A 12,256-nucleotide genomic window follows, 5' to 3' on the forward strand; every position below is an offset into this window, starting at 1 on the left:
GGGGATTTCAGGTGGAGGCTGGCTGTTAACAGAATAGTAAAGAATCACCGAGTTGATTGACCACTTTTCACTCTGGCATTCCAGGTAACTGGGCATCATTCATTTCCTTCTGTCCAAGGAAATAGGCCTGCATGATTGACAATCCTGGTTTCTCGATGCTTATTCTAAGCTGTGCTTCCTGAGGTAAATCAGAGGGCCAACAGGAAAGGCAAGGGAATCCTCTAAGCTCAAGGATGGAGCACACCCAGAGTGATATAAGTGATCACTGGGTCTTCTAGTCGGTCTTCTAGTCACCTGCCACAGAAGGCTGGAGCAGGATGCAGTGAGGAAAGGTGGGAGAGGAAGTCTGTGTGGAGGCCCCTTACACAGAGCTGACTCAGAAAGAGCTACATCCTCAGCAGAGAGATTGTCTACGTGGATGCAAGTGTCTGGCCAGTCCTGTTTCCATTGGGCTTTACTCTTGAACAAAACATCTCCTGAAAAATGAGTGATATCCACATTGAGCTTGGGATCTAATTTCATACCATTTGTATTTTTTAATATCCATAAAAAATAAATAATGGATAAGCCTGAACCTTTAAAGTTGACCCTGCTTGTCACCTGTACCTTAATAATGTGCAAACTGAGAAAAATAGAGAAATTGGCTGTTTCCAAACAGTTTGTAAACAGTTGAATGTTGCAATAATATTAGGTCTCAGGCTCCATTTGAAATGTCTTATACTAATTCAGCCAATCTTCAGAAGCCCTGTGAGGTAGGTGTTACTATTGTCCTGGTTTTACATACATGGAAACTGAATCATGGTGGTGATAAGAACTTGCCCAAAGCCATATACAAGTGGTAAAATGAGGTGTTATGAGTTAAATTGTGTCACCCCAAATTCATATGTGGGAGTTTCAGTATTCATACTGAGGAAACTCGATCCATTTCAGCTGTAGTAAGATGAAATCATACTAGAGTAGAGTGAACCTATAACTAAGTACAGTCACTGTTCTTTTGGTGCAAAGAGGCACTATAACCAAGGCAACGCTTACACAACAAAGCATTTAATTGGGGGTGCGCTTACAGTTTAAGAGGGTTAGTCCATTATCATCACAGCAGGAGGCATGACAGCATGAAGACAGGCATGATCCTGGAGCTGAGAGTTTTACACTCTGATCCACAAGCAGAGAGAGAGACTGGGTCTAGGTTGAGCTTTTGAAACCTCAAAGCCCACCCCCAGTGACATACTTCCTTCAAAGGGACCACACCTCCTAATTCTTCTAATTCTTTGAAACAATTCTACTTCCTAGTGACTAAGCATTCAAATATCTGAGCTTATGAGGATTATCCTTTTTTTTTTTTTTTTTTTTTTTTTTTTGGTTTTTCGAGACAGGGTTTCTCTGTGGCTTTGGAGGCTGTCCTGGAACTCGCTTGGTAGTCCAGGCTGGTCTCGAACTCACAGAGATCCGCCTGCCTCTGCCTCCCGAGGGCTGGGATTAAAGGCGTGCGCCACCAACACCCGGCGAGGATTATTCTTATTCAAAGAACCATAGCTGTTGTCCTTTAGAAAAAGAAATTTAGAGGTAGGCCTGTATACATTGAGAGTACATATGAAGATTATGGTTATGCTTCAAGGCAGGCCAAGAAAATCCTACAAACTAGAAGTAGGCATAGGGAAGATCTTTCCTTGGTGCCTTCAGAGAAAACAGTACCCTATTGCTTCTTGATCTGGGACATCCAGGCTTCAGAACTATGACAGAATCTGAGTCCATTGTGTGCTTCATTGTGCCAACTCCAGGGAGCTAATGCACCAAGATATCACAGGATGCTCCAAAAATGAGAAAGTCATTGAGTATAAGCAACAAAGAGAATGGAATGAGGAGGTTTGAGACAACATTTGATTGAAAGAATATGACAGAGAAAAGAGAACAAAAGCAATGTTTGAGAAGGAGTTTTCTGGTTATTTTCCAGAATTGCCAAAAGACACCAATCTTCAAATACAAAAATCATATTGGATTCAAACAGGCTGTGAGGGGAAATGAAAGAAACAGAAAGGAATGAACAAAGGAAGGGAGGAAGGAAGAAGGAGGAAGGAAGGAAGGAAGGAGGAAGGATAGATGGATGGATGGATAGATGGATGGATAGATGGATGGAAGGACAGACAGACTTCTGAAAACAAAGAAACAACCTTAAATCCTACAGTCATCTCTCTTTCCACTATTTCTCTGAGAAGGCAGGCAGGTCTCTTTCTCTTCCTCCCTCCTCTTCTCTTCTCTTCTCTTTCTCTTCTCTTCTCTTCTCTCTCTTTCTCTCTTCTTTCTCCCCTCTCTCCCTTCCCTTCTCCTGCTTCCTTACCTTCCCCCAATAAAACTTCCTACTTAAAAACAAACAAAATCTTACAATCGATCAAAAAGGAAAGCAAAACTATTTATGTACAAAGAAACATTAGTTATATACACAGCTGACTTACCAGTAGCAGCAATAGAAATCATAAACAATGGCAGTCACATCCTTGAAAGTTTCTAATGGAAGGAACAATAAAGACATTTGTATATTAAATGGCCAGCCACAGGAGTTTCATGATAGCAAATCCATGCTAAGAAAAAAAAATAGCATAAAATGAGAGAAAAAGTATCACCCTATTCATAGAGTGGTAATCCATACTTCTAGAAGAATGTTCCAGAAAGGCTTCAGTATTGGTACCCCTTTTGTACACACTTCTGTCCTCAGTCAATAAAAGAAACCCTCCGGATTGGTTCAAACCCTGTGCAGACCTGCGTTCAGGACTGTGGTGTCCCTCTTAGGACACTCTTTGTCATTGGGAATGTCTCTGATGGAGCAGAGGCTCCACTTGCATGTACACTTTTCACTGCCAGACCCCCCCCCCCCGCCTCAGGATTCTGGACGCTCAGAACTGTAGCCTCCTTGAGTTCAGTTGCATATTAGATTCAGAGATTTCTAAGGGGGGTGTTGTCATTATGGTCTATGATGCTGACAGCTCCCTCTGGTTTTTAAGGGTCACTCCAAGCACATGGGACATTATTAATAAATTCATACTAATACATAGCAAGTATATGCATACTGTGACAGTCAGGTGGTAGTGGTGCATGCCTTTAATCCCAGCACTTGGGAGGCAGAGGCAGGTGGATCTCTGTGAATTCGAGACCAGTCTGGTCTACAAGAGCTAGTTCCAGGACAGTCTCCAAAGCCACAGAGAAACCCTGTCTTGAAAAAAAGAATTACTACCATGACAATAGTAGTAGATTACTGTCTTGTTTAATTACTTACTCCCTTGTATAGTCTCTGTTCCATTATACTATGAGCCCTAGAAAGTGACATGTCTTATATCTCATACTTTTCTCCATGCCCTCAGAGCTAGCACACTGGTGTGCCAATAATAAGTGTTAGTAAATTTAGTATTCAAGAATGAAATCACCCAGGGAAGGGGTAGGGAGAGCTTCATACTGACTAATTGGTATATTTAAGACCACACAGCAGATGACAGCGCATTGGGCTCTACAGCACAGTGTTGACCCCCGGTCTACACAGAGGTGTGAAGAATTCCTGCATTGAGCAGACAGTTTCCCTCCGTATTCCACATCATTTCCGGCCAGCTAGCATGAGCTGTGCTCTGTTGTAGAAGTGGCTCTTGCAAAATTATTTAGACCTGAAGTTAAGACAATTGAGATCGGTTAGACAAGGAGCAGAAGCTATCTTTTAAACCTTGCGTCTCTTAACCGCTCTCATTGACTCTGTAGTAATGATGTGTTTCACGCGTTGCTGTGTGGGCTCTGTCCATCTGCAGATACGTGGGGAAAGAATACAAAGAGTGGAAGGGGCTCCGGCACCACTTCACTGACGTGGAGCGGCAGATGACAGCGCAGCACTATGTGACAGAATTTAACAAGAGACTCTACGAACAAAAGATTCCAACACAGATCTTCTACATCCCATCGACAGTATTGCTGGTAAGGCCTTAAAAAGCGTGGGTTTGGCTAATGAAACAAGCCTACAAACATATGCTAGGCTATATTCCTTTTACAAGTCTACTTCTAGCATGGTCCTGGTAAATCTTATACCTCCAGTTCCTAGGCTCCTTCATCAGCTTCATCAGCTTCATCCTTTTAAAAAGATATGTGAGAAAAATGACCCGCCGCCCCCTCTCCAACACATTTATTTGGACTAGACAGTCCAGTGAGTCACATCAGAGTAACAGTTGACCCTAACGCCTGGTTAAGTTAGCATAATCTCTAGACTTTTCTTTTTGAGTTGTCTCTCTGCAAAGGGACTCTCAAGGTTCTATTTTGTACAAATTATTCCTTCAGCATGGCATGTAAATCCCTTGCTTTCCATTTCTTCTCCAAGTCCTTGCAACCAATGTAGCTTAAACACATTTAGCAAGGAAAAAAAAGTAAGTACTTCAGTTTCTAGTAATTTAATTGTTAGGCAGTAATTAGATTTGGCCCAACATCTCTTCCTCTATCCTAGACTTCAGGGACATTGAAACCATTCTCTCTTCACTAAACATCACTTCAGAGAGATGAAGGCAATCTCCCTACTTCTTTTTCTTTGTTTGGATCAAGAATGCCCTGTTTCTTCAGATAGATTGGTTACTTCCTGTATTCATATTTGTGATGATTTTTTCATTAGTCAGAGACCCTTCAACTCATATTTTAGTGTTTATAAAATAGATATCATCTGATTTGTACCTTCATGTCAGTAAGTAGGCATTGATACTAACCAGGAAGTCAAACTCATCATATGGAAATACATGAGATAATAGCCTTTAGTTCCAAGGTATGCTCCACTCACATGCTCTGGCAAGCCAGCCTGAGGGGAGGTCACTGTGCCCTAACTCGATTCATGTGTATGAATATTTTGTCTGCATTGTTTGTGAACCAATGTGTGCTTTGTGCCTCTGGAGGCTGGAAGAGGACATTGAATCTCCAGGGACTGGATTTAGAGAAGTGAGCCAATGTATGGATGCTGGAAACTGAACTCTGGAAGAGCAGCCAGTGAGTGCTCTTAATCATAGAGTCATTGGTCCAGTCCCTGTAACCTAATTTTTAAGTGAGAAATTTAATCTATGAACAATAATCACTTTAGATTCTATTTTATGCTCCAGATGCTAGGGACTTTGTATTTGTTTTATCACTTAATCCTTCTGACAAGATTAGAGTTATTATTACTCTTAGACCTGTCTCTGAGGAAACTGAAGTCTAGAGTAATAGATCTACAAAGCAAAGCCTCAGTCCAAACTGAGATCTACCTCACTGCAGAGACTGTATCCTTGTGCACACTACCTCCCATCTTTGTGTTTCAGATTTTGGAAGACAAGACTATAAAGGGATGCATCAGTGTGGAACCTTACATGCTGGGAGAATTCGTCAAGTTATCAAATAACACCAAAGTAGTCAAAACTGAGTACAAAGCTACAGAATATGGCTTGGCTTATGGCCATTTTTCTTATGAGTTTTCTAAACACAGAGATGTTGTAGTCGATTTGCAAGGTATGTAAAGCAGGGGTTTACTTCTTATTCTGAATATTGCAACTAATGATTGCTTCACTAATCATTAATCATATCTCATAGACCATTCTGTGTGCAGGGTACTATTTGGAATTAAGTTCATTGATTTTACTGCATGTAGCAAATGATTCGTGAGTGACTTAAGCATCTCATTATTCATTCTATAGTCTCTTGGGCTAAGTTGTAGACTGGTCTCTAGAAGCTTCTACCCACTTGAGTGGATGTGAGTAAAATCACTTTCTTATTACTACAATCCACTTCAAAATCCTCTCAACTTTTTTTCATGGGACTGGAGAATGGCTCAGTGGTTAAGAGCCCTTGCTGTTCTCACAGAGGACCTGGGTTCAATCCCAGTACCCACAAGGCTGACCACTCACAACTGTCTGTGACTCTAGTTCCAGATTGTATGACACCCCCTTCTGGCCTCTTGTCTTAGTGAGGGTTTCTGTTACTGTGAAGAGACACTGTAACTGTGGAGTGGCTTACAATTTCAGAGGTGTAGTTCATTATCTCCATGGTGGCAGGCAGTAAGACATTCTGGAGATATATTGAGAGTTCTACATCTTGATCCACAGGCAACAGGAAATGAACTGTCACATTAGGTTTGGCTCGTGTATGTATGAAATCTCAAAGCGTGACTCCACAATGACACACTTCCTTCAGCAAGGCCACACTTACTCCAACAAGGCCACACTTCCTAATATTCCATTACCTATGGGTATATAGGGATCATTTCCATTCAAACCACCACACTGTCACAGGCAAATTAATAATCAATAATCGAAATCATCTCTACTTTTCCTTCTCTCTAGCCCTTTATCCATAGTGAAAGATGATAATTGAGTTTCATAATTGGGATTATTATGAAACAGAAAGCTGTATGTTCTTAAAATTGCCTTTTCTTTAAATCCTTATTAATAGTAATGATTTTTCAGTGTGTTGGTTACTGTACTCACCATAATTCATGTTGGTGAATATTCTATCAAGAGCCTTTTAATCCACTGTTCTTACTTCATAGCGTTTATACCCATCACACTGTATGTTTTACACATTCATAGTTTACTTATCTGTCTGCCTTCATGAGAATACTTGGTCAATTGACACAAACATTTTTGCTTATCTTGTTCACTTCTGTGTACTTAATATCTAAGACTTTTTTTGTACAGTACCTGTGCTTGTTACTTAAATGTCAGCTAAATATGAAAATATGGGACCTAGTGAATGTGGCATGAAGAAATTTCTAAATCAAGAACGAAATGCTCAACATTGAGATTTTAATAATTATTCTAAATGAACTTTATGCTCTATAATTCTGTGAATATTTGTTATCTCAGTATGTCATTCAGTTCTCTTCAATTAAGGTATACATGTCAAATTCCTTGGCATAAACTTACTAAATATAAACCACAGAATGATCAACTTTTAAATGTATCTCTTTAAGTGTGCATGTGTGTGTGCATGCACACATGTGTGGAAGCGTGCTTGTGTGCATGTGTGTGTGTGTGTGTGTTGCCATTTCTATGGTATGTGATGCTCAGATGAATTCATTCTCTTTTAGGTTGGGTGACTGGCAATGGAAAAGGCCTCATCTATCTTACAGACCCTCAGATTCACTCTGTTGATCAGAAAGACGTCACTACAAATTTTGGAAAGCGGGGAATATTTTACTTCTTTAATAACCAGCATGCAAGTTGTAATGAAATATGCCATCGTCTTTCTCTGACCAGACCTTCCCTAGAGAAACCAAGTAACATGTAGGCTGTAGGTTGGCAGTTTTACAGGCCTTCGGGAGCCTAGCATCACATCTCCCTCCTCTGGGGCACACAGCTTGGCATGTATTGATCCTTTCAGCCATTGGATGATTCCAGCCATTGACTTACAAGAGGAATTGAAAAGTGTCAATTCCAGGCACATGCTTGCCCCTTTAAGTTTACAGTTGACCTACGTTCCCCAGCCCCTCCCTCAGGAGCATCCTCCAATTGCATCCATTGTGTTCAAGTACAAGACTTTCTTCTTTATTGCTGGATAATACTCCAGATGTATGAAATCAATGTGTTCATGCAAAGTAAGACCATAAGTGAGGCATGAAATAACATTTGGAGGCATTAGGACCTTTGAATATGGATTGGGCATTAGATGAAATTGCTGAGTGATGTTTTTGAACTACTGAAGGCACAGGAGAGCAGAAAAGCGGGGGGGGGGGGGGGACTGTTCAAAGCATCAAACCCTCTCCTGCAACTGTGCTGATACTAGCACACAGGTCTATGTACGTCACAGATTTTCAGTCTCCATGCTTTGTTCCTACATGTAAGATATTTGAAAGGGACATCAAATAAAGTCTGAGGAATGAACAGAGATGAGGAAGATCAAGATTTTTATCAAGCTAAGCAAGAAAAAAAATATAAGGAAAAGTAAAAAACTGTGTAAAGTCCTACAGAAAAAATAGAATCCGTACTGGATGAGAGACTGAGGATAAGGACAGTAAAAAGAGATTGTGGCCATTAACTGACAAAGAGACATTAGATGTCATGAGACAGACATCAGTGAACTATTGAGTCCATGGCCATGAGTCAAGCCTACCATGAAAGCCATTTGTTGTTGCAAAGGTTGGTTTTTTTTAAGTGCTATTCAATATCTCTCTGAAGAGGCTGAGAAGGACTGGCCCACCAATGGACTCAACTCCACCCTCCAAACCCCCGAATCAAGGGACAAGTATAGGGCAAGGAAATCCACATTGCCCCACCTGTGGGATCCAGGCCTTGTTAAAACCCTCACATTAACAGCTCCCTTTGGAGTAAATGCACTACTCTCTCCCCCTGGTCTCCAAAGCCTCCAGGCCATCAGGGCTATCAGCTGCTGATGGGACCCAGACATCCTTCAATGCCAACCTAGGGACCCATTATGCGAAAGCAGGTGGATTCACTACTCAGGGTGCATAGTCAGAGCGTGCTGATCTGGACCAGTCCTATCCCCCAAAATCACTGTTGCTTTACTTTCCATTCCCTCCTTTGCTGGGCTCAGGATGACCGTTTGCTGAGATCAAGCTGTGCCTTATCCCCAGTTATTCCATATTATTTTTAAACAGTGGTTTTGAAGACTTCCTCTGGGCAGATTCTATCTTATAAACAACTTTGACTCCAGGTCAAGGTAAAGGAAAACCAGGTCCCTGAGTGGAGAAGTAAACACCATCTATTCACACAACACAGACTAACAAGTGGCATTCCTTGGCGTAGACAGAGTGTCACCTATTAATTCACTGGGGTGAATTGAGATTGTATTTGCACACAGGTTTATTAAGACCATATCAGGGAAAACAAATGTTCTTGATACTTTTCTGTTGCTGTGTTAAAACACCAGAACCGAGGTAGCTTATAGAAGAGTTTATTTGGGCTTACGGTTGAAGAAGGACAAGAGTCCTTAATAGGGGAACAAAGCCATGACAACAAGCAGCAAGCACCGTGGCAGGAACAGAAAACCGAACACTTGATGCCGCCAGGAAGTTGTGGCGCACACCTTTAATCTCAGCAAGCAGAAGGCAGCAACAAACAGATCTGTGAGTTCAAGGCCAACCTGCTCTACAGAATGTGTTCTGTGACTGCCAGGGCTGTCCAGAGAAACCCTGTCTTGAAAACAAACAAACAAACAACAGAAGTAATAAAGAAAACTGAGCACTCACATTTTGAACCTTAAGACAGAATCAAAGAATGTGTAAGGTGTACTGGAAATGACCTGAGACTTTTAATCCCAAAGCCAATCTCCAGTGACACACTTCCACCAATACAGTTGCACTATCTTAATTGACACTATCACCTGTGAACCATGTGTTTACATACCCAAGACTCTGGGCATATTCTTCTTTAAGTTACTACATTCTACTCACTGGCCTGTTAGGCCCCTGGTCATGTAATACAAATGCATTTCATTGAGCTTTGTAAGACCCCGTCATTTTTCACAGTTTCTGTACTGTTCCAAAGTCCAAAGTTGCTTTTAAGACTCAAGACTCTTCATTGTAACCCTCAGTAAAAATCAAAAAGCAAATCACATACTTCCAACATAGAATATGTATTCCCATTCCCAAAGGGAGGAATTGGGGCATAATGGGGAAATACTGGACCAAAACAAGATAGAAACCAATCAGGGCAAATATCAAATCCTGTAGCTCCAGATCTCTTCAGATCTCTTGTCTGAGGTTTTCATTTCATAGGGATTAGGTGGTTCCACCTCTCCATCTTTGCTGATGTCATACTCTCTCTCTCTCTCTCTCTCTCTCTCTCTCTCTCTCTCTCTCTCTCTCTCTCTCTCTCTCTCTCTCTCTCTCTCTCTCTCTCTCCTGCTTACTTGATTTCCTGTAAGCTGCCCTCCTTGGCAGATATCTCACAGCTCTGGCATCTCTAATATACTGTGGTCCTTTAATAGTTTGAATGAGGACTGTCTCCCATGGTCTTGGGCATTTGAGCAATTGGTCCCCTGCTGGTGATTCTATTTGGGGAAGGTTAACAGCTCTCTGAAACCACAGAGAAAGAATTAATGATCCCTTCCAACCTTCACTCATCCTCCATGATCCTAAAGCCAGCACCACAAGAACCACACTGCCAAGTTTGGCTTCCAGTTTGGAATGAGCCCCAGCACCTTGTATTTTATTTGAAATTGCTTTCTAGGAGCAGAACACACCTTAGCCTTTTCCTTTCACAAATCGAAAGAGTATCTGGGTGGGATGTTGCCGAAAGGACACCATTTCTCTTTACTACAGTGCAGTGCAGGAGGTCTCTCCTTAGTGGCACTAATCCCCCTTTCTCATTTATCACAAACCTTCCCTGCAACGTTAAGTTTAGTGGTGTTGTTTTTCTCTTCAAACTACATGTTCTGTATTTCTGCCTCACTTGTTCTTTTTCCATTGTAGATCTGTATAATGTTCATCCGTAATGACTATGCTGGGGGCTGGAAAAATGGCTCAGCAGTTAAAAACACTGGCTGCATTTCCAAAGAACCCAGGTTCTATTCCCATAACCCCCACGACAGCTCACAGCCATCTGTAACTCCAGTCCCAAGTGATCCAGTCCCCACTTCTGGCCTCTGAGAAAATCAAGTATGCGTGTGGTACACAACCATGCATGTAGACAAAATACCTACATACATAAAAATCAGTTAACTAAGTTAAAATAATAACAGTAATCACACCATAGATTTAATGTTATGCTGCCCTAAAATGGTCTCCACCAAAGAAACTCATTCAATGGTTTTTAATTTAGCCTCAGACAAGTTCTTAGGAAGGGACAGAAAGTAGCCAGATTCTTTGACAACCTATCATAGGAACAGTGTCCATAAAAGTTGTTAATATTGATAAAACAATATTAACCTCTTGGGCTGGACACAGAGGACCAGTCACTCTGTGTCCAGTCTCCTGCCCTAAAGAACCATGAGGAAATCAACACATGCTATTTTAAGTTGGCACATTTGATACATGCAACAATGGCATGAAGGGGTTGGGAGCTAGGACTATCCAAGGCTTCCTCAGAGGCCCTGATATCCTTACCCAGGGTCACACTTGGCTAGGCCAGTCTAGGGCTGGGACCAGGACCCTAAAGGAGTCAAGGTTGTGGCTTTTTTGGAACCCAACTCTCGCCACTGAAGGCCTGCGGTCATTTGTCTTAAGGTAGCTGTATTTGAGGTATCCTGTGTTCTCCTTTCCAACATTGCTTAATTAGCTTCCTGCTGACTCTATCCCATTTTCCACCTCCAAACAGAATATAAGATGCTGTACTCCTTAATAAATTTGATTAACATAAGTGATAAGCTTATGCAAAATCTCCTGGTCCAAGCTTTCTGTCTGTTTTGTTTTCTCATCCCTGGTCCTTCTCAAACCCTTTATTCCTGTGGGTTGAGGTCACTCATTGACCAGTGAACTTGGCCACATTGATTAGCACCAGGTTCAGTGTGAGCCCTGTATCAAAAATTAAGATGGGGAATGAAAGAGGAGGATGATTAGACCTCTAGCCTCCAGATAAACACAAACATGATCAAACACACACACACACACACACACACACACACACACACCAGGGCAGAAGATCCTAGCCCAGATGCTCATGATGAATAAAGAAAATGTGTTATCCATACATACAAAATGAACTATTATACAATCATATCAATGAAAGTGTGTCATTGCAGGAAAATGTTAAGCAAAACAAGCTCGACTCAGACAAAACTGTGTGCTGTCTCCATGTGAAGGGCTCAGAAAGTAAACAAACGTAAAATGTTCGGAAGCTTTAAACCTAAAAGCTCACAAGGCCCTCCCCAGGGTTACATAAGCAGTTAGCATTTCTGGGAAAGATATTCTCTGACCCAACTGGATGAGCTTTCAGGGGGCTAGCTCTAAGGGAATGGCTTTCATGAATCACCACCCATGCTGGGGTGGACTTTCGGGTTACAGTAGCTGGCTTTGAGTCACCCGTGCTCCTGTAAGTAACCCCAATAAACTTAGTGATTCACTAAGCTGGGTTTGAGTGGGATAGTTGTTTTGGTTTGTCACTGGTGTTGTCCCAGGATGAATGGGAAGCTGTTTCCATTTCCCCAGGAAAGTCACAGTGAAGTGACTAAGTTAATACCATCTTGTTCCAACGCCATTTCATATCTGCTTAGACACTACTCAGCCTTCTACCCACCAACAGTTACATCTAACTTGGCAACACATTTGAGATTCCCATGACCTTGACCATGGTCCCAATGTATTAACTTAACTAATGTAAAC

General features: G+C 41.6%; 1 protein-coding gene across 2 annotated transcripts in view; it reads left to right on the top strand.

The window, feature by feature from the left end:
• The window catches only part of Alpk1 (alpha kinase 1), a 111,989-nt gene extending 99,989 nt beyond the window's left edge, over window positions 1-12,000 (top strand). For both annotated transcript variants that reach the window (XM_040751816.1, XM_040751817.1), the window contains 3 exons: window positions 3,786-3,948; window positions 5,304-5,490; window positions 7,067-12,000. In XM_040751816.1, the coding sequence (XP_040607750.1) occupies window positions 3,786-3,948; window positions 5,304-5,490; window positions 7,067-7,266 (550 nt within the window). In that variant the 3' untranslated portion in view covers window positions 7,267-12,000. The remainder of the gene's footprint in view (window positions 1-3,785; window positions 3,949-5,303; window positions 5,491-7,066) is intronic.
• The last annotated feature ends 256 nt before the right edge of the window (window positions 12,001-12,256 follow it).

Source organism: Mesocricetus auratus, unplaced genomic scaffold (genome assembly GCF_017639785.1).
Source record: "Mesocricetus auratus isolate SY011 unplaced genomic scaffold, BCM_Maur_2.0 Super-Scaffold_100009, whole genome shotgun sequence".
In the NCBI taxonomy this organism is placed as follows: domain Eukaryota; kingdom Metazoa; phylum Chordata; class Mammalia; order Rodentia; family Cricetidae; genus Mesocricetus; species Mesocricetus auratus.